The sequence below is a fragment of the Enhydra lutris genome, unplaced genomic scaffold (assembly GCF_002288905.1).
Source record: "Enhydra lutris kenyoni isolate GAN:26980312 unplaced genomic scaffold, ASM228890v2 scaffoldscaffold9, whole genome shotgun sequence".
Classification (NCBI taxonomy): domain Eukaryota; kingdom Metazoa; phylum Chordata; class Mammalia; order Carnivora; family Mustelidae; genus Enhydra; species Enhydra lutris.
In genome coordinates this window covers 21,518,418-21,541,600 of record NW_019154093.1, presented here as the reverse complement: position 1 = coordinate 21,541,600, position 23,183 = coordinate 21,518,418, and the positions used below count along the sequence as shown (strand labels likewise).

General features: G+C 37.6%; 1 protein-coding gene across 2 annotated transcripts; it reads right to left on the bottom strand.

The window, feature by feature from the left end:
• Window positions 1-1,197: 1,197 nt before the first annotated feature.
• On the bottom strand, window positions 1,198-23,097 carry LOC111143096 (basic transcription factor 3 like 4). 2 transcript variants are annotated; one of them, XM_022496567.1, is made up of 6 exons: window positions 22,977-23,097; window positions 19,306-19,372; window positions 15,212-15,325; window positions 3,282-3,483; window positions 2,194-2,253; window positions 1,198-1,650 (listed from the first exon to the last, which is right to left on the bottom strand). In XM_022496567.1, the coding sequence occupies exons 2-6, from the start codon at window positions 19,357-19,359 to the stop codon at window positions 1,604-1,606; spliced, it is 477 nt and encodes a 158-aa protein (XP_022352275.1). In that variant the 5' UTR covers window positions 19,360-19,372; window positions 22,977-23,097; the 3' UTR covers window positions 1,198-1,603. The 2 variants fall into 2 exon arrangements, with proteins under 2 accessions (XP_022352275.1, XP_022352276.1); XM_022496568.1 differs by lacking the exon at window positions 19,306-19,372 and having other exon boundaries at window positions 22,977-23,037.
• Window positions 23,098-23,183: the final 86 nt, after the last annotated feature.

Below are 23,183 nucleotides of genomic sequence, written 5' to 3'. Positions count from 1 at the left end.
TATTATATAAAACAGAACAGGAAAAATGAACAAATTTATAAAATAAATTGAAGTGTCTGGATGAAAAAAATACAAGAGCTTTGCCTTCTTGTCTATCGATATCTTGATATGTTGTTGGTCTTGCACTTTAGATATCAAATAAAGATATCTAGCTTGAAACAAAAGTAGATATGCTGCAAGGTTAAGCCATAGTTAGTTTGCTGGTGGGCCAGGAAATGATAGATTTTCTAAATCTTATCCTTAAATACTGGCTATAACAAATGCTGATATAGCAAAATGCAAGCTTTTATCATCAGACAGCAAGAGGGAAACTTGAATTAATAAATGCAACTTACCTCCAAGTCCTCTGAAAGGAGGTGAAAAAAATAAATACTGTATTTTACCAGTGTTCCCCAAAAGCATTACTCTAAGCATGCAGGAGGATGCTGTGAGCAGCTACAACAGTGAGGTCCAATCCAGAGGTAGGTTCAAGACCAAGAGTTAGGAGAGTGGTTGACAAAATCCTCCTGGGGCCAGTACCATTTCACAGAATGACCATTTGTGCTGGGGAATGAGTCTATGGCCTATCTTTTTCTGATTCAAAAGGACATTCCTAATTTTAACCTTGCTGAGTGTAACAGGCATTTTTGCACCAGCTATTAAGAACAGCTAGTATAGAGGATAAGGCTGGCATAAAATTATTTAGCAAGCACATGCTAGCTATTCCAGTTTGAAATCTACCAAACTATAAAATCAGGGAGGAAGTAAAAAGTTGAAGATGGAGCTGTTGTTCCTCAGGATGAGGGAAAAATGTCTGACCAAAAGAGGGATTAGGCACTCACTTAACTCTATATGGAGAACATCCTTCTCAGGCTAGGTAGAAGATGAGGAAGAGCATTATCAAAGGCTGACCAGGCCACTGGGAGACCAAAAGGAGAGGGAAAAGGGATTTAGGAAGAAAGCTAGAAGAAAATCTTCTGGGTCTGACTAGGTAAGTGAATCTAAGGCAATGTACCAAAGATATGCTATCCACTATACCAACATGGAGCTGGTAACAAAATATCTGAAGACATTTTAAACCCAGAAAAATGTATAAAAAATATGTTAACAAAGCAAATTAAAACCAAACTTCCAAGGGTAAAATCTCAGATCTGAAATCCAAGGTACTTACTTTTCTAATTCTGTGCATTATTAGAAAAAAATAAAAAGTAACAAATGTAAAGATTTGTTTTATTTTCTACTGGGGGAAGGAAGATAAATAGAACTGTTTTCCAATTTGCTCTCCACTGTATACACACATACTCACACGCATACATACACATACACACACACCAAAAATACCCTAACAAAAAAACAAAACAGAAAACTGAGAATCAAACACCAAAACACCCTCAAACTGCACCAATACTTCGTATTTTGACCAAAAGAATAGATCCTGGGAGGAAGTGCAAAATGCAAAATCAAATGACCAAAAAATGCTGAACAAACAGCATTATCAATATACAAAATATTTATATTACTGAACTAGTAACAGTTGATGTTCTCCATGTCTGTAAAACTTTGGAACCACATAGCTGATTTGTTAAATCTAGTCCATGCCAGCTTCCAAACTCCAGAAAAAATTTTAGTTAGCTTCATTCTTTGATGCCTCATCAAAATTTTCTACAAGATCTGGGGGAAAAAAAAAGTAAATGAGTTAAAGATACAAAAGAAGAAAAAGAGGTAAATGAAATTCCTAACTTCTAACCCTAATAAAAACCAAATTGTGGCTATTAAAATTAGCCTGAAAACATAGAGAAGAAGAAGAAGAAATGAACTGGTGGTATTTCACTAATAATGCTTCATTTATCTGCTTTTAAAACACTAATCCTAAGGAAATATTAGTCTTTTTTTGTCTGAGCAAACTCAGATGAACAGCATTTTTGTATGTCAATCACAATTCCCATGGAAATCATGTAACAATTACTATGCAAATTTAAAATAACTGTGATTCTAATATAACAAATGCAGGCAGCAGAGCTTTTGTGACAATTTCTGATTCTAAGTTCTAAATGGGAAGACTTTTATTCTTTTTCATTAGATTGTATCCATACTATTGTGAATCAGTTTAAATTCACAAGTTCACCATCAACAAAAACTGAAAGTCATTAGAAAATGAATTAAATGAGATAAACAGGCTGCTAAAAATCTTAGTGCTAAAGAAATGTCACTTACCTGGAACGTCATCATCCTCTTCATCAATGTCTTCTGGTTTTGGTGCTTTGCTATCCAACACTACAAAACATTTTAGAATTAGTTCTTAAGAACAAAGGCCTTTAATAGAACACTTGTCTTGTTTATTCTTTTCTCCTGTCTAAATCTTATAATAGTTGTTCAGAAAAAGCTAAAAAGATTGTCTGACATACCATATTTTTTACTTAACACTAAAATCAGTAACATTTTAACTTCATTAGGTATATACTAAATACAGCTGGCAGTTTCAATGGGCAGTGAGGGTAAAATTTATTTGGAAAATGAAATAATTCTGATGGCTGGAATAAAAAGATACTACAGTTAATTTATTTTATAAATTCCATATGCTTAAAATAAAAAAAACAATATTCAAGACTTTCCATCTCTTCTGATATAAGGAAGTATCCAGCCGTATAGTATGGGCACTGATAGAAAAGGCTCTTGGATTTTGAGGGGTGACAAGACGTTTGAAACCAGGGCTATTGTGGAAATTCTGAACTTATAGTTGCCGTGCCTGTAGTCCAATCAACAATATTAAACAAAAATACAGTTCTCTCATAACAGTATCTTCTTCTTGTAATTAGTCAGAAGTGACTATCAGGGGCGCCTGGGTGGGTCAGACCTTGGGCATCTGCCTTTGGCTCAGGTCATGATCTCAGAGTCCTGGGATCAAGGCCGCATTGGGCTCTCTGCTCAGCAGGAAGCCTGCTTCTCCCTCTTCCACTCCCCCTGCTTGTGTTCCCTATCTTGCTGTGTCTCTGTCAAATAATAAATAAAATCTTAAAAAAAAAAAAAAAGTGAATATCAAATGCTGTCTGTAAAATGTGGTCTACAGATCTTTTAGGTAATTACCTCAACTCTATTACCAAAATGTATCCATATATTCTATAAGCTACACTGCACAATTATTAAAGAAACAAATTCAAAGATTTATGAAGCATATGAGCAACATTCTGTATGTAAAAGTAAAATTTACATACAAATAAATCCTTCCAGTATAAAATGGACCTTTTAACTCATTAGGTTCTTTAGATTACAGTGAAGGAAGGATACTGAACGGAAATACCTACCTTGCCGTGGGAACTGTTCAGCTAACTTCCTAAGACTTGTTAAGCTGTCAGCACCAAGCTGACTTAATATTCCAGGAAGCATTTCTGTGATTGGTTTGGCTTCTGCATGACCAGTAATTGCAAAGGTGTTAGCAGAAAGGGAAGCTTGGACTTTGGGATTGTTGAAATGAATAACTGTCCCATCATCTTTAATCATGTTCACCTGTATGATCATAGAAGAAAAATGTACTTCACATATCTGGTACAACTAAAATAATATCTGTTTAAATAACAACTTAGCCAATTATGGTGGTTTTGTTTTTGTTTTTAAAAACAATCCCAAGGTAGTAATTGTCTAAGCAGTAGATAATGGGTGGAAAAAGACCCTAGCAGCAACAAAGTAAAATGGTGTAGATGGCACAAATTACTAGGATGGTCAAGAAACATTTTATTATAGAATCTAGATTTTAAATTCAAAGACTTTTGCTATTATGAGAAAGAAGTTCATGCCATATTTAAAAAATAATGGAATTATCAACTAAGAATTGGCTTCTTAATAAAATTACCCATTGTCTTACCCGATTTACACCACTGAACTAAATTGGTACATTTGGTGGGTGGGACAGCATCCTTCTTAGGTGACACGTTGTAAAGGGTAATAGTGTACAGTAAAAAATAATCACTGAAAATCCGTAAAGAACACTCAGAAATTTAACCAGATGTTTCATTCCTCTGAACACTTAGTAAATTTACAAAAATTTCAGTTTGTTCTCCTCATGTCATTCTTTATAAAAGATTTTGTCAGTTCCTCTAACTCTTACATATAGCTTTTCAACAACCTTCAATAAGCCTTGTAAATGTCAAAGAGGCTCTCCAACCCACTTGCCTGGCCACCTGAACATGCTTCATCAATCACTGGGAAACCTTTAAAATCATCCTCACATTCTTTTGGTAGCTTTCACCACATGAATTGACTGTTTCAGATTCAATTTTATCCACTGCCTGAAAAGGAAGGTTAAACATGTGCTATTTAAAAGATTATTTTTCTCTCTCACTCATGCACTTTCTTATTATGTTTTAGTAAAGCTGAATTTGCTAAGTTAAATGTTTGAATAATGTGATTCCACTAGTAGTTGATTCCACTGTGTAAGTTACCTTGATGGTAACATGCTTATTATAGAAAAAGGTTAGGAGAGTTAACTCTTGGCTACTTTAGAAGCATTTCATGATCCATCCAAAAACTCCCTTTGTCAAAATCAAGCAGAGATGCTGTGTTCTCCATGGTCAGTGGAAGTGGGTGATCATCACCACTGATAGCACCAGAAAGGAAGGGGAACAAAGGGCTTCTAAATTTCAGGCAACACCTGGAACACAGAGAAAGAAGGCAAATCCTCTGGAAAAAAATTGTAACTAAGATCTACAAATAATTTCCTAGGTTTCTCTGACAAAAATCACTATCTGAATTCTATACCGTTCCCTCTATTCGTATTTTAATTAAGGTTCTATTATACATATTACACACAGTAAGCATTCAATCCAGCCGTTCAGAACAAATACCATTGTGAGTTAAAAACAATTTATACTGACTTTAGAGAAAGAGAAATTATATAGTTCTGAAGATAATTATAGTTTAGGTAGAAAAGTTTAACAGTAAAGTGGCTGAAAATTTGGAAGAGGAAGGACTTGAGAAGGAGGTAGCATAGTGGATATGGAATGGAATGTTCTGCATCTATCCTAGCATGGGAAAAGAATAAAGATATGGTAGGACTCTATATTCTAAATTAAGACCAAATCTCTATAATACATCTAGGAATGAAAAGAGTCTGAAATATTAGAATCTGAGATATTTATTATTTATAAATGTTAAAATCACAAGAGATTTGAAATCAATATTGGTCCAAAAGTCAGGTCATGTATTTATTGAAAGAGGTTTTCTAGTTCAAATCCCTTTTAGAGAAATAAATACTAAAGACAAAAGCTCTTGTTTAAGCAACATATCCAAGGACAAATAGCTAGTTACATGCAAACCTAGAACTTGAGTGTGGGTCCCCGAATTTCTGTTTAGTTTCCTTCCTCATTCTTAAAAATGTTTATTTCCCTACAAAAATTCAATTCTGTGACCTCGTGAAAGCTTGCCAGAGAATTATTTATCTCAAAATACAGGCTAAATGGAGAATGCAAAAAAAAAGCAACACAGATATATACATAATATATATCTTACTGGCTACAAAACAAGCAAGAAGCCCTAGCCCCCAAATCGTGAATTTTCCTGTGTTTAAGCTTCTTTACCAAAGGCTAAATGTTAGGTCCTATTTTACAACCTGATAAAGGTCTTTGTAGTTTAAATTGAGTTTAGTGTGAAAAGCAGGATGAATTCCATCTAAGGCTGTGAAATAGAAATAAATTTAAATATGGTGTTTTAAATAGGGTTGCACAAAAGTTGTAGCTCTGTGAATAAAAAGGTCCAAAAAGGGGTGGAGAGTTTAGTTAATTTTAGAATTGAGAATTAAGTTTTAGAAGTTAAAGGCTAGAATATTTTATTTCTACCATTCCTTCCTCTCTACTGAGCAAATAACATGGTTATATAAGGCTCCTAGATGCAAGCTATTAGACTATCAAAGGATGAATTGTTGGGTTGAGCAAGATCAGTTAGACACTTCCTCCACCAAAGGAAGGGATAAGGAACTTGTTAAATTCACAAAGCAAACTGTACGCATTTCATATGAAGACTTCACTTTTTCTAGTGATTTTACTGCTGTGTGGTCCACATAAGTGGTACAATCTACATATGTATAAAAATAAGGAGCACACAAGGAAACAAAGACCATTAAACTAGCTACTATACCAGCTCAGGTCCTTTCCCAATCAAATAACCCTATTATATCAAAATGTTTTTTCCACTTTAACAGGTAGCTGAAGGTAAAGGATGCTACTTGAGCAATGGAGTAAGTAGAATTTTTGAGACCCTCGTGCACACCACCAGATAATACTGACATGTTTTGTAGTTATCAAAAATATTGTCTCACATGCCTAGTACATTTACATATGCTGTTGTCACTGTTTAGAAGAATCCTTTTCTGCTTTTCCACGTTGCAAATTCCCGTTTATCCAAGACTTGGATCAGATGCTTCTTTCTCTGTAAAAATTTAGGATTGTTTGTGCACTTCCTGCACCTCATGGGTATTGCAAATATATGGAATTATCTTGTAGTGTAATTGGGTTTCCAAGTCTTTGACTTTATTAGAAGGTGAACACCTTCTGATCAGAGACCATGCCTTACTAGACATAGTATGCCCCCAAGTGTCCAGTACTTAACAGTCACTCAAATGTGCCAAATGAATGGGACACCTCAAATACAATTTATTTTAAAATCTTGGATGCTGTCAGACTTCAACTCTCCAAATGCTAAAGGATCATCTCAAATTTAGAAATAGCTCCAGTAGTTCTCTTAATGAAGATGCTCAGAACATCCTGAGCTGTATCTTAGCCTTGACTTTTCTTATTGTTCAGACTTTTCAGAATCAGCCTGAATGCCCTACAGCATTCAGGAGCATTTTAAGTCATTCTTGACAACTGCTGGGTGGCCCCATTATGCTGTTATCAAAACCAGCAAAGGCTGACCTCTAAGGAGGTCACATATATTATCACAGCAACCTTCTATCTGGTAAATCTGATGTGTGCTTTAATCCTATACAGCAATACGTTTTTATGGCTCTAGGAGGCTCACAAATTTACCACTGACTCTACAGCTCTTGCTGATAACTGCCCTCTCAGTTCACAGAGGAAGTTTAAATTCTTCCATGTGATTTTTTTGGTATCTAAGTCCCCACTAGGAGAACTGACAGTTGTCTTAAAAATCAAGTTTTACTGCTACTCCTTCCTTTATGTAGTGGCATTTATTTATCTACTTATTTTTAAAAGACTGCATTTTTAAATAATCTCCACACCCAACATGGGGCTTGAACTCACAACCCCGAGGATCAAGAGTTGTATGCTCTACCAACTGAACCAGCTAGCTGCCCCTGTAATGGCATTTAAATGTTTATCAGGAAAGTCACCTTTTATTGCCTTACTCCTGTATCTTAATGGGGTGAAATAATAGACATTTTAAGAAAAAAGGACATCGTGTCTGCGGTTTTGTGAGGCTAAGGGGGGTAAAAGTTTGAAAATTATGCCCTTGGTGCATACTTCCATAAGTATCTTTCACAATCAGTCCTTTTAAGCTCAGCACCTGCTTATTTCTAAAGGCTCGTATGAACATAATCTATTATTGTTGATATGAGCTAAAGCTAACAGCTGTAATTAAACTACGATATGCTGGGATCATTTTCTCTTATGCTCTGGAGGCAAGAGTCTGATGAGATGGATTCTTCACAGCTATGTTATAGATAGTATAAAATGGCACAACTATTTGAAAAGAAATTTGACAACATGAAGAATTCTAAAAAGTTCATGCTCGTTCAGCCAATAACTGTATTTCCAAGAATCTCTCTGAAGGAAATCAGAGATAAAGATACATATTATGGGGGCGCCTGGGTGGCTCGGTGGGTTAAGCCGCTGCCTTCGGCTCAGGTCATGATCCCAGGTCCTGGGTTCAAGCCCCACATCGGGCTTTCTGCTCAGCAGGGAGCCTGCTTCCTCCTCTCTCTCTGCCTGCCTCTCTGCCTACTTGTGATTTCTCTCTGTCAAATAAATAAATAAAATCTTAAAAAAAAAAAAAAAAAGATACATATTATGTATATTGAAACCAAACATGTGATTCTTTTATTATCAAAGCATCATAATGTATTATAAATTAAGAAATGTTAAATTATGGTTATCCATTGGAATATATGCAGACATCTACACTGTTGATTAAGAAGAAGTTATTTATTTTTTTTTTTTAAAGATTTATGTAGTTATTTTAGAGACCGAGAGCGAGAGAACATGAGCAGGAGGGGCAGAGGAAGAGGGAGAGAGAATCCAAAACAGACTTCATGCTGAGTCTGAAGCCCCACATGGGGCTTGATCTCATGACACCGATATCATGGCCTGAGACAAAACCGAGAGTTGGATGTTTAACTGACTGTACCACCCAGGTGCTCCAAGAAGAGTTTTTTAATGATATGAAACAATTTTCATAATATAATGTTATTTGGGGAAAAAAAATTCCAAATTGTGCATCTAGCTACAGTCTCAAACATGTTAAAAGTACATGCATCTAAAGATAGGAAAGAAATACAAAACTAATAGTAGTTGTTTCTGGGTAGTGGGGATTATGATCAAATGTTCGTATCTTCTTATCTTCTGTATACCCATAACTTCCTATAATGTTTTATATATATTTATATATATTATAATGACAATATATATATTTTAAAAGATTTTATTTATTTATTTATTTAAGAGAGAGAGAGAGAGAGAGAGAGACCGCAAATGTGTGAGCAGGGGAAGGACCAGAAGAGGAGAGGGAAAGAATCTCAAGCAGACTCCGCACTGAGCATGGAGCCCGACATTGGGCTTGATTCCATCACTCTGCAATCATGACCTGAGCTGAAACCAAGAGTCAGAGGCTCAACCAACTGAGCCACCCAGGCACCCCGACAACAAAATATTTTTATATTGGAAGGGGGAAGCTATTTTAAAAACAGACAATGTTCATCAACAGATGAATGGATAAATGTGGTATTATCCATACAATGGAATATTATTCAGCTATAAAAGGAGTGAAGTTCTGATACATGCTAAAACATGGATGAACCTTGAAAACATTATGCTAAATGAAGTATGCTAGACACAAAACAAATATTGTATTACACAAAATATTTACAACAGGCAAATCCACAGAGACAAAGAGTAGGTTACAGGCTATCAAGTTGGGGAAGGGGGGATGAAAAGTTATTGCTTAACGGATATAGAGTTTTGGTTTGAGATGATAAAAAATTTTGGAAATAGGGGCACCTGGGTGTCTCAGTCAATTAAGCGTCCGCCTTCAGCGTAGGTCATGATCCCAGGGTCCTGGGATTAAGCCCAAGTGTTGGACTTTCTGTTCAGTGGGGAGCCTGCTTGTCCCTCTCCCTCTGCCTGCTGCTCTCCCTGCTTGTATTCTCTCTGTCAAGTAAATAAATAAAATCTTAAAAGAAATTAAAAAAAATTTTTGGAAATAGGTAATACTTGTGGTTGCACAACACTGTAAATATAGTACTACTGAACTGTACTTAAAAATGGTTAAAATGAGGGCGCCTGGGTGGCTCAGTGGGTTAGGCCGCTGCCTTCGGCTCAGGTCATGATCTCAGGGTCCTGGGATCGAGTCCCGCATCGGGCTCTCTGCTCAGCAGGGAGCCTGCTTCCCTCTCTCTCTCTCTCTCTCTCTCTGCCTGCCTCTCTGTCTACTTGTGATCTCTCTCTGTCAAATAAATAAATAAAAAATCTTTAAAAAAAAAATGGTTAAAATGACAAATTTTATGCTGCATATATTTACTACAATAAAAAAAATAGTAAAAAAACAAAAACCCAAAAAATCAGGATCTTAAAAGAAAAAGTAAGGCTGCTATGATAGGATAAGGTAAGTGGGACATGGTATTTCCCTTTTACTCTCCTGTACTCAGAGCTGTCCACACATTGGCACCTGAGGCTCTGGTTGGAGGAAGAAAGAATTGTGGTTAAGGGTCAACCAAGGTTCTCCTTCTGGTATAAGTGGTTCAGGAAAAGGAAAATATAAACAGTAAAACTTATGAGGACAATTATAAAATTTACATTCTCAGCCCTAAGTGTTTTCCTGAGCTCCAGTGTCCTGTGGCTAACTTTTTTTTTTTTTTTTTTAATAAGTAATCTCTATGCCCAACATGGGGCTTGAACTCACAATCCTAACATCGAATTGTATGTGCCACTGAATGAGCCAGCCAGGCACCCCAATGTCTAACTTTTTGAGAACAATTCCATCTCAAATAATCAGTATCCCTTAAACTTAATAGGCCCCAAATAAACTCATCATGAGAGTCAGCATGCTACAGACTATAATGAATAAACACGGTCCCTGCTATCAAGTTCTTATAATCTGAAAAAAAGACTAATTGGTTAATAAGTAACCATTATACCCCACAATATGAGGTTGTCATTAATAAATGTATTACAGCAGAGCAACTTAAGCTAAGGGCAATGGAAGTAGAAAGAAGGGGTTTATTAATTAATCAGACCTGGAAATAAAGGAGAAGTTCCAGAGGCAGAATTATATCCTAGTTACAATAGAAGATGCCCTCTGAATATAAAACTCTATGAAGCAACTAGGCCGTCTGGATCAGAGATTCCAATTTTTGATGACACTGCTTACCAAATAAATTTGATAAAATCAATAACTTCTGAGAAACAGAACAGATCCCACTGTTGATAGATTTATTTTATCAGGTAAAGACAGGTAATGGCATGGTCGCTATATTCAACTAGATTACCAAATAAGAAGCACATCCAAATACCTTCAAATGTTATAGCATATAAAACATTTTTAGAAATTTGGATTTTGGAACTTTGGATTATAAATTTTCTGGGGTCTGCCTAGGAATTCCTTCGTAAAACCTAGGCTTTTGTATGAAACAGTCTCTGACACTCCACTACCCTTACTTTTTGACAGCTTTGCATTTCTCTGTCTTTGGTAACATGTAAAAGAAATCTATCTATGACTTATAATTTATTATACCAAATCAACAAACTAATGAATACATCAAAGACCAGAGAAGCTTGTCTTTTTTTTTTTTTTTTTTTTTAAAGATTTTATTTATTTATTTGACAGAGATCACAAGTAGACAGAGAGGCAGGCAGAGAGAGAGAGAGAGAGAGGGAAGCAGGCTCCCTGCTGAGCAGAGAGCCCGATGCGGGACTCGATCCCAGGACCCTGAGATCATGACCTGAGCCGAAGGCAGCGGCTTAACACACTGAGCCACCCAGGCGCCCCAGAGAAGCTTGTCTTAATCCAAATAGTCCTTCAGTTTTTTAAAGTTTCTAGAGTACATAAGTTAAATTTTGGGAGAGGGAAAAAAATCACCAATACCAACAACTTAGAAAGTAAGATTAGAACTTTACTTGGCAGAAGTACAATCCATGAATTTTTGGAAACCATCACTGATTTCCCTGTTCCCCACCCACCAAACTGGATACTTTCTACTTGTTTAATGTTTTGAAGGTCTAAGTACGGAAAACACAGTAATATTATTTTTTGTTTTACAAGAATGGCAATGGTGTCTTCTCTTTTTGGAAGTTTTTATCCACTTTTCTAAAAGTGCTGAAAACAGAAAGAGCACTTTCCTCAAAGGTCAGGACTTTTTTTTTTTTTTTTTTAAAGTAAACTCTATATCCAACGTGGGGCTCAAACTCATGACCCCAAGATCAAGAGTTCCCTGCTCTACTGACTGAGCCAGCCAGGTGCCCCAGAGTTCGGCACTCTGAAACAAGTTTCAGACATTCCAAATAAAAGATGACAAAATTGTAATTAATGTGTTTCTTCTATTCTGATATATTTTTTCACATCTTAGTGTTTCTGAAAACTTCTGTACATCTTTTCATGTTTACATTTAATGCAGTAGTTTCTTTTCTCATTCTAAGAGCTGTTTTTAAACTAAATGTGTGTCATCATTTTCTTTAAAAATTTTTTGAAAAAAACTCTACGTTAAACTTAGTAACACAAACATAATGTTTGAGGCAAGCTAGGTTATATATAGTATACTAGATATTCCTACACAAAATCTGCCAAGTGTTATATAAAGTACAAGTATCTTGGCTCTCAAGAAACCAATTTTAGAAAGAGGGAAAGAAGGAAAAAAGTAAAACTCCCTCCCATCTTAGCTTCAAATATTCAGAAATTTTATAGCTGTTACCTTACATTGTTGATTATGCATATTTTCTCTTTAATTACTCTGTGAGGGCTGGAAGACATCATACACACATACAGGGTTGGGGTGCAATGAGTGTGTGTATGTGCTTATTATGTAGCACTAATTTTCTTTTTTTTTTTTTAAGATTTATTTGGGAGGGAAGTGGAGAGAGAGAGACAGAGACAGAGACAGAGACAGAAGGAGCAGGGGGAGGGGCAAACAGACTCCTCGCTGAGCATGATCCCAGGACTCTTCATGATCCAGGGCCTGAAGTCAGACGTTTAACCGACTGGGCCACCCAGGCACCCCGGTAGCATTAATTTTCTGTGTTATGACTCTTCAAAAAGCTAGAACTGCATCAGTAGTAGCTACGAAAAGGAATTCACACCACAGTTTAATAAGTGCTATAATAAAATAAATACAGGACATTATAAAGGCACACAGGAAAAGCATCTGACCCTTCTTTACACAAATGTGTAAGTGTGCTACCAGGAAGGCTTCTGGGAGAAATAATGCCTGCATTAAGACCTGAAAAAAGAGAAACATCCATGTCTTTGGAAATACTGATAGGGATTTCTTTTATATGTAATGGTGTAACTAATTCTGCATGGTAGGTGTTCAATAATACAGGGTATAAGGCAGATACTTTCTTTCTCTGGTGGTGGGGGGGTGGTTTGAGGGATAAAGAGGGGGCAGGAGGAGAGGAAAAGGCTGAGAGAGGATGTAAGAAAATGCAACTGAAAAGACCAAAAGCAGGATAAAACGGACAAAAAGAATGAACTCGGTTTTAACACTCAGACTCTAGCACTTACTAGCTAAGTGATCTTGGGCAGGTACCTAATTCTGTCTCAGCTTTCTTCTCCGTAGCCAGTAACAACTGACTCAAAGAGATGTAGTGAATCTGAAATGGGATAATATATGTTTGTCTTGTTATCTAATTAATTTCCCTACTAGACTGTAAGCCCCAAAGGACAGAGACTATGAATAATAACTTATGAACTACTATCTAGCAAGTCCTTGGCAAATTGCTTGGCACACATGTCCACCAAGTATTGACTATCATTACTTTATTAGAACAATTTCAACTACAAAAATACCATCACTTCAGCAATGCACTGTAACAAATTTGGTTGTATTCTGAAAAGATCAGACTGTTAACTGATTGGTTTTCTTATTATAAAAAACATTTATAAAGTTAATGCTATCTGACCACAAAGAGTTTTATTAATCATAACCATAAAGTGTCCCAAATCTGAACAAAAACAAACATTTAGAAAAACATGCCCTTGGAGATATTACATAGTTAAATCTATACTTCAAAGAGGTATAAATAGAAACTTTTCCTCTCTCTAAAAAGGTGTTTTTCAACCAAGGGTGACTTTGTTCCCTAGGGGGCATGTGAAAAAGTCTGAGGACATTTTTGGTTGTCATAACTCGGTGGGGGTGGGTGTGTGTGGGTGTGTGTATAGTGGGGCTACTGGTATCTAGTGTGTAGAGGCCAGGGAAGCTGCTTAAACATCCTACAATACACATGACAGTTCCCACAATAAAGAACTAGCTGGTGCAAAATGTCAATAGTGCTGAGATGGCAGGGCAGGGAGGGGGGAGGGGGAGTCAGAGAGTAGAAATGTATGTAAGGTTGTAGGATGGCCAGAACACTTATAAGTTGTTTAGGTTTAACGTTATCAGAGTTATTATTTATTATTGAAACTTCTTTTTTTTTTTTTTTAACCAAGATTTATTTGGATTTTTTTAAAGAGAGGTTTAGAGGGATTTTTCCTCATATATACCCCAGATAAAGAGAATGATCTCTCTGAGAATTATTTTAGGTCAATAAAAATATATAAAAGCTTACAATAGCTCAGAAGAAAATAATGCATATAAAATGCTTAATTTCAAGACTTGCAAATGAAGTTCTAATCTTTATCAGAGTAAGAATGCACAGGTACATTAAGCTAAAAGAAGAAAAGATACATATGTCTTACATTTTCTACCATTTTATCAGTGTACTAATTTTGAAAGTACAAAGCAGACTTAAATGATGTGTTAATATTTATTCATATATGCACAGTAGGAGGAACATGTGGCCATTTCACTGCCTCTTCTCTGGTACTCTGCTATTTATTAGTGATCCTTGCCTCCACATTATCTCTGATCTGTTTTATAGCACATGGGCACGAATGATCTGTTAAAAATTGTGAGGTGGTACCACACATAGTAATGATATTAAATATAATTTAACTTAAACATTCAATTTAATTTATGGCAGTGAAAATTTAAACATTGGTTACTATCAGAAATGGAATTATCGGGCACCAGGGTGGCTCAGTGGGTTAAAGCCTCTGCCTTCAGCTCAGGTCATGATCCCAAGGTTCTGGGATTTGAGCCCCGCATTGGGCTCTCTGCTTGGCAGGGAGCCTGCTTCCCCCTCTCTCTCTGCCTACCTCTCTGCCTACTTGTGATCTCTGTCTGTCCATAAATAAATAAAATCTTAAAAAAAAAAAAAAAAGGAATTATCAGGTAGAAGTGAATTTAGATGGTAACAGGTCATAAAGAGCTGATGTTATTTTTCTTGCGTATCTTTTGAAATAACATCCCTTGGCTTCATATTTGAGAAAAGTAGTATCACCAAAATATAATGAGATGATTTAAAAAATTTAACCAATAATTTCCAGAAAAGGTCTAATAAGAAATCGAATCCATGTAAAGCTATTGCTAGAGCTTCTTGATTGAGGTAATAAAAAGATACTATTGAGTAGAAAGGGAAAAAAATCCACCTTATTTGAAGAAATCTTGGAGTTTATTTCTATGTTATTAGGAAAAAATAACTAATTTTACATGAAAATTTAAAAGCAGTTCCATAATTTTGTCACATATGCCAAATTCTTAGACAGCAAAGTATGATGAATTCCTTATCTGTCAACTAAAATCATTTTTTTTGATCATCCATTTTTATACAATAAGCAAATTCAACACCTAGTCCTTCAGACACCTGGCTGACAATACCTTATTCTTCTAAGCTGATATTTTTCATCTGAAAAGTGTAGATAATCATCTATCAATGTGCTATTTGTTCACATAATTTAACCATTTACAAAATGACCATACCTCTTCAATACCAGCTATATTATTCACAGCCAGTTTTTTTAGAGAACTCTGGAGTTTTTTGTCATCAGCTGTAGCTGTTCTATGTACCACCTTCTTCTTTCTGCGAGCTGTACCCTGAAAAATAACCAAACAGAAGTGTTAGGATGCTTTGCATCTGGCCAGTGCAGTCAGTCACATGTCTTCCTATTCCTAATACTCTAATTAAAACCCACATAAGAAATTGCTGACTTAATACTAATGACTAAGAAGACTGTTCAGAGTTGTGTTAGCCTAACCCAGATTTTTGACAATCAGTTCTAGTCAGTTCTTATTTTTTCCAATATCCATTTATCATTTCCACATATCATGTTTCAAAAGTTTTCAATAATAAAACAATACAATTGTGTTTTATGACAACTTCCAAATATTACAAGGAATGCTTTTTTATAGTACCTGCCACCCCCTGACAATAAAGTTAAATCTAAAGATATTCTGAAACTTGGAAGACTCTGACATAATTAAGAATCAAATGCCTACAACTGAGTGTTCTACATTCCTAGAATCTAGGAAAGAAAACAATCAAGTTCTTACTTCAAGGAGCATACATTACAGTGGGATGGAAAAGTCAATAAATACATGAATGAATTAGATCCTTTCAAATGGGATACGGGTATTAAGGCAAAAAACCCCAGCACAGTACTAAGAGTATTTATTGGGTGGGTGCAGAGCAGTACTTTATTGTTCAGGGAGGACCCTCTGAAGAGGTGACATTATGAGCTGGGATCCAAGCAGGATGAAACAAGAATGAACCTATTGTTTCTACAGAGGGAAAACAGGTCAGTCATGGTTTTGGCAGAGTGTACAAAGGGGAAGGAGGAGGAAAATGCAATCAGAAAGATAGGAAAGGGCCAAATCACGTAGCCTAGAATGCCATGGGAAGGAGTTGGATTTTATTCTAGTTGCAATACGAAGGTTTTAAGCATGGGAATGATTTGATCTCATTTATGATTTTTACAGATGACTAAAGTTGCTGTGGATAATGAACTATAATGAGATTAATCAGGAAGCTACTGCAGTAGTCTTGACGAGAGGTGAGAGTTCTGGCACTGGAGATGGTGAGAGCTTAGACTCTCAGAAGACCCAACATGCTGATGGACTGGACGTGGGATATGAGGGAAAAAAGGAATCTAGAATGATACTCAGAATATCGGCCTGAGCAAATAGTTTGACAATTATACTATTCACTGAGATAGAAAGAGCTCATTTCTAAATGGATACTTTGAAACTTTAGATATGTATTTCCACTGAAAAACTATTTAAGGGGCATCTGGGTGGCTCAGTGGGTTAAGCCTCTGCCTTTGGCTCATGTCATGATCTCAGGGTCCTGGGATTGAGCCCCACGTGGGGCTCTCCACTCAGCAGTGTGCCTATCTACCCCCACCCCGCCCTACCCGCCTCTCTGCCTGCTTGTGATCTCTGTCAAATAAATAAATAAAATCTTAAAAAAAAAAAAAAGAAAGAAAGAAAGAAAAGAAAAACTATTTAAAATAAATTCTGGGACCAATTTAAAAGAAAATATAACCTAAAGCAGAAATAAAATATTACCAAAAGAAGCCTAAGTGTTGAGGGCTAAATCTTTCTGAGTACTGGAAGGAGGAAAGGAAGAGAGTTTTCCATCTCTGGGTACCTCCTGAAGTACTCAGGGAATCAGCTTTATAGAGAGTAGGCAGGGGCTTCAGCCTCAGCAATGCTGGAGGGAGTGGAAGAGTGTTCTGTGAGTAGCAGCAAAGGTTGTGACAAAATCCAGTTGTTGAAGGATGGACTAGAGGTGACTATTTTCACAGATGGTCATTTATTTGAGAAATGTTCCTAACTCAGGGGCAGCTCAACTGCTTGCTGTATGCCTCAAATGAAATGATTCTCAGGTACCTCAAATTTGACATGTCTAAAAGCTTGAGTCCATGAAATTATTCCTCCTATATTTCCTAAGTTTTATAGCTGGGGGTACCACCATCTACCTAGTCTTTATTCCTCTTCATATGAATTATGTCATTCCAACTCCCAAATTTGTGTTCCATATACCAAAGCAGCAGTCTCTCAACTTGTTTTCTTCTATGCCAAACTTTCATTTCATTCCTTTCTCCATGTTGCCAGCACCTATCTTTCTAAAATGATTGTTCTTAAAATCTTTCAATAGTTGCCCCTTGCCTGTAGGATAAAACGCTATACTCCATGGGTGCCAGAGTGGCTCAGTTGGTTGGGCAACTGCCTTCAGCTCAGGTCATGATCCTGGAGTCCTGGGACCGAGTCCCGCAGCAGGCTCCCTATTCAGTGGGGAGCCTACTTTTCCCTCTGACCCTCCCCCTTCTCATGCTCTATCAAATAAATCTTAAAAAAAAACAAAAACAAAAAAAAAAAACCATCCCGGGTGCGCCTGGGTGGCTCAGTGGGTTAAAGCCTCTGCCTTCGGCTCAGGTCATGATTCCAGGGTCCTGGGATAGAGCCCCGCATCGGGCTCTCTGCTCAGCGGGGAGCCTGCTTCCCTGTCTTTCTCTCTGCCTGCCTCTCTGCCTACTTGTAATCTCTGTCTGTCAAATAAATAAAATCTAAAAAAAAAAAAAAAAATCCCATACTCCATAGTATGGAATATAAGACTATGATACAACCCCAAATTCCCTGGTTGTTTCGCCTTCTACCATTCTTTATCCATTATATAGTCTAAACTCTAACCGTACCAAACTAAAGCAAGCCATTCCATTAAGCGCCATGCTATCACAGCATCTTAAGTGCCTTAGCAAGCATGAAAATGACGATCCCCTTTTCCCTCTACCCACTTACCCTCACCTATCTACCTAGTGATAAATTCTTGTTTGTTCTCCAAATCTCAGCTCAGCGATGACTTCCTTGTCCCTCCTAGGCAAGAGCACCTTGTACCTCATTTTAACATTTACTATTCTATAGTGTAATTGTGAGCATGTCTCTCTTCCAAGCTAAGCTGTGTCAAGAGAAGAAAATCTTGAGTAGTTTCTCTACTATGTGCTTGGCACATAGTAGGTGCACAGTAAACTAGTTTTATTTACCACCTGGTTTAAAATATGTAATAGTGCTGAACCAAGATCTTCCAAGTACATTCTATGGTTCCTGAATATCCCTACTTTTTGCACTGGTTCATTACCTTATACTTGATGCTACAATGTGACCACTTTGGTTACATGAATGTGTTAATATGACTCCAGAGTCCTATAACTGTATCACTATGGAAGGAGAAAATATAAGTCACTTCTTCCCTTCCCCTTCTATCTCCATCCCTAGGAGCTATGGTTATCATCACAGTAAATGAAAAGTAGAGCTGCTACATAAGTGTCCTACCTACCCTCTTCCCAGGTCTGAACTGAGTACTATTCTCACTTTTCCTTTTACGAAGATTGTTTTGGGCAGAGATAAGGGCAGAGTACTCTCCTTGAGCTGGGGGCTAGAATTGAAGGGAATCAAAGATTCTCAGGATGAACTCTTCCTCAGGCTTCAAAGTACATGGAATAAAATGTCTGTGCTCATATTGACCAATACAGAAGAACAGGCAGGAATTTGGGAGGAAAACCTAGCAATGAACAAAACATACAATCAGCTTGAGCATTTCCAGTTAAACCTAATAAACCTAACTGTACAAGTAGGTATATCCAGTCAAGATGAGGTAACCTCAACATCTGGGATGTCCTGCAAATGAGTCTAACATAATAATCACTATCATTTATTAAGTATGCACGCTGTGCCAGACACCATGTTAGGCATTTCATAAGTATTACTTTAATCCTCAGATGCATCTATTTCTGTTCTGCAGATGGAAAGATGGAAGCCTAACAAGGTCAGATAACTTGTTCATGTCACGTAACTACCAGATGTTAAGAGGATTCAAACAAAGGTGGCTATTTCCATTGCACCACCAGACAGAGAAGTTTTCTAGTTACCTCTTTTAAATCTAGACAAGTTATTTTCAAATTGGAATGTGGTTTGATCTTGATAAAAGATTTTAAATTTTCAATGACCACAAATCCAAAATAATACTACTATCTGGCAATAATACATATTCCTCTCAATTTTTCTTATGCCACACTCACCTTGCCCCCTATCCGGACCTGAGCCTGAAGTTTGGCTAACTTTTCTTGATTCATGCTGTTGGTAAATCTAGGGGGGGAAAAATAGATTTGTTAAAGTCACTGTTTACCAAAATAAAATAACTGTTTATGCAACAGTACCTTCTGGCTCACTAGGCTTGCAATATGCGTCACCATCATGATCATATTAATCCTGTCTCTATATTCTTAATAAGTATTAATAACTCGTTCTAGCTTTATAAACCAGATATTAAGAGAACCAAAATTAAATAAGACCACAAGGGAGACAAATATACGAACAGAAAATAGAATGGGACTCAAAGTTACCTATTTGAAGATCCCTCCTTAAAAAAACAAAATTCATGGGGCTCCTGGGTGGCTCAGTTGGTTAAGCGGTTAAGCATCTGCCTTCAGCTCAGGTCATGATCCCAGGATTCTGGGATGGAGGCCTGCAGGTCAGGCTACCTGCTCAGCGGGAAGCCTGCTTCCCCCTCTCCCTCTACCCTCCCCCCTGCTCATGCGCACGCTCTCTCTCTGAAATTAAAAAAAAAAAAAAAAACCCACATCAAAATTCATTTCGTTGGCATTCAGTAAAACCTACCCAATTATAAAATCTCTAGACAAGCCAGTTTTTTCCCCCAGAGATTTTTACAGCAGAGCTGTTACCAAATGTTATTAGCACAACCTTTAAGCAGACTTTTTCCTCCCAAATCATAAATGAACCATATATAACCTTGTAACCATAATTAGACCCCCCCAAAAGAAACCTGGACAAAGAAGAAATTCAACAATAGGCTGTCTAGCTGTCAAGATATGAGGTAGTCATATCTTTTATTCAAGGTCAGATGGTACGTTAATAACAGGAAAAGAGAGCCAGATTTTTCAGACATTCAGCACTTTAGCAGCCCTTTCCACAGAGTTCATTCAATATTTTGCACTGATATAGTATGTCACACTTGTCAAGATATTCCTGCATACACGGTAAAATGCTTCACTGCACAATTTGATAAAAACATCTCTGCTACATTAATTCTAAATCTTTGTGTGTTTGGAGGGAGGAAATTCTTAAATATAAGCTTTTTAAGGCTAATTTTGATTTTGAAAATTCTAAGAAAATTGTAAAGTCATAAATCCTAATCTGATCAGTGATATTCCTACTAAAGAAAACAGTTCTTAAATTTATAATGGGTTGTAACATTCCACACTATATAAACAAATGCAAGCCAAGGTTAAGGGGCATCTGGGTGACTCAGCTGGTTAATTGTCTGCCTTTGGCTCAGGTCATGATCCCCAAGTCCCTGGATTGAGCCCCGCTTCAGGCTCCCTCCTCAGTGGTGAGTCTGCTTCTCCCTTGCTAATGCTCTCTCTCCCTCTCTCTCTCAAATAAATAAATAAAAATCTTTAATAAAAAAACAACAACAAAAAAAGCCAAGGTTAAAAATCTTGTTTTACTTGTTCTGTGGACCAACAGATTATTACTAAGATTTGAGAGAGGGAATAAAAACTTTTACGGCCAATTCTCTAACTGCTTTATAATTATCATTCACATGACAAAGATAATGTCTTTCAGAGATGAAAGAGAATCGAAGATTATATAAGCACTATTCTGTATTCTGACACTGGACTTTAGCAGTAACCTGTATATATATGCTTCAAGGCTAAATAAAGTCCAGTTCCCAAATAACATTCAGAATTTATGATTCCTCAATCTTTGCCCATCGCTGTATCACAATGCTCAGCAGCTAAAAACTCCTTTATAGGAGGAATACAAAGCCAGAAGGCTTAGATGTGTGACAATCTCAACTCAGCCACAGACTCACAGACTTAAAATTGCTGATGCAAATTCCAATGTCTATATCCAATATCCACAGAAAAGGACAAATATTCACTTTCCCCAAAGGAACGTGGCCCCAAAAGTACAGTGAACTGACAAAGAACCTAAAATTTTTTTTTACAAAAAAGGGGCTAAGTGAAAATATTAGAACTAGACATGGTAAATCTGAGACTCTTCTGCATTTTGAAGTACCAATCCCCAAGAGAAGAGATGGAAGACAGGAGACTGAAGTCAAGATGAAGAGCCTTGACTTGTTTGAAACAAAAGCAAAACCAAAATTAACTCTATATCAATGTGTAGATGAAAGAACAGATTCCATTCTATGTAATCAGTACAATAGAAAACTTGTTCCCAAAACTTATCTCAGAGAAAAACCATTTCAGGGAAGTTGTAAACTCAAGGGGGAGTGGGGAGGGAGAAAGGTGGTCCTTTGTCCACTAGCATGTTGGGGTGTGTGGAGTTGAAGTAGTAAAGAGGATTGGACTCAGTCTATGAGAGATGAGATGCCAAGCTCAGAATCTAAACTAGACCTCAAAGATCACTTGATTTAATTCCCTATTCCTCAGTCAACTTTTACTTCATTATACCCATTATTTCTGTTTTGTATGTGAGGCCATCTCAAATACCTGCAAGCAACAGTAGGGTAGAAATAAATTGTAAACAAATAAAATAGTTCGCCTCTCTCCTAATTTAATGGATTTGGAAATGAGGGTCCAAAAGGGAGAAGTCACTTCCTAGACCCAAAAGGCAGAAGTAACTTCCTAAGAACATAAATTACTGAATTCTTCCTTGGGGACCCTAGGATCATTTAATCCTTTACTCAAGGACTCAAGAAAGGTGTAAATAATGAGATTATAATCAGTATTTATTGAGTGCCCAAGTTCTAAGCATTATGGTAGGCACTTTCACCATGTTTACATATCATGTTTACACACGGATAAAACTAACTTCAACCTTTAGTCCTAACTTTTTATTATGTGGGATATCTCTAAAAGAGGCACAAATTTTGGAATCAAAAGGATCAAGGTTCTACTACTTAGGACTTCGGAAAGGCATTTTACTTTCTGAACTTGTGTTCCTTCTGTATTGGAAAAGGTTTAACACCACACAACTCATATGGTTGTTTTAAGGATTAAAGGTTAAGTTATCGAGCACAGGGTATGCCTCACTGTAGATACTCAAAAACTGGTAACTATTGTTACCACTCCCGAGGGGACAGCTATGGTGTAAGTGAAAGAACGTGGGAACGGAAGTTGAAACCGCCATTCACTAGCTGTGTAACAGGGTGCCCGTCGGTCAATTTCCTGACAGCCTACTATGCTTCAGGCAGTATGATGGGGCTATCGAGATGGTCAAGGTAATTTCTCAGGGAGGGAACAGAACTGTAAACAAATACTGCCATTACGAGGTGAAGAGAGCTGTAACGGAATTCAGTCCCAAGCGTTTCGGGGCCGGGGACTGCTAACCTCAGTTTCCCTATCTGTAGAGTGGGAGGATCAAAGGAGACAACAGATAGGCTGTTGTCACAGCATTGTTGTTGTGAATAAAAAAGAGTAATGGGAGAGAGGCGCGGGACCACCCGCCTCCTGGGACTCAATCTGGGCGGCAGCAGCACGGGCCCCCACAGGGAGTGGTGGTGCTGGGGACCTTCCCTCAGGTGCCGACCCCCAGCTGCGCCGCCGGTAACCGACAAGCCAAACCAGCCGCCTCCGCCCCCACTCGGCGCGCCACAGCGGAAGTGGCAGCCCGAGTGGTTGGCGGGTGTCGGAAGAAGAGGGCGGGGGGAGACCGTGCGCAGCGGCCTATGGCCGTGGAGTGGCGGGACCGCCGGGGGTCTCACCTGAAGCAGGGAGGGTCCTCCAACAACAGCACGCGGCAAGAGCAAGATGGCTGCCTCAGTCGAGACAGAGAAAGACGACGGCAACAGCGGCGGCGGGAGCGGGGCCCACGTGACACAAGCAGCTCCGCCTCTCTCTCTCTCTCTCTCTCTCTCTCTCACAGGAGCAGCCTATCCCGGGGAACGCATTTACGAACTACAAAACCCAGG

What these genes read in the sequence shown, in the direction of transcription:
- LOC111143096 (XM_022496567.1), bottom strand. Translation starts at nt 19,359, where the DNA reads ATGAATCAAGAAAAGTTAGCCAAACTTCAGGCTCAGGTCCGGATAGGG. An exon ending in ATATAGCTGGTATTGAAGAG is followed by an intron (nt 3,484 to 15,211) that starts GTATGGTCATTT and finishes ATGATCATACAG; the next exon opens with GTGAACATGATTAAAGATGA. An exon ending in TGAACAGTTCCCACGGCAAG is followed by an intron (nt 2,254 to 3,281) that starts GTAGGTATTTCC and finishes AATGTTTTGTAG; the next exon opens with TGTTGGATAGCAAAGCACCA.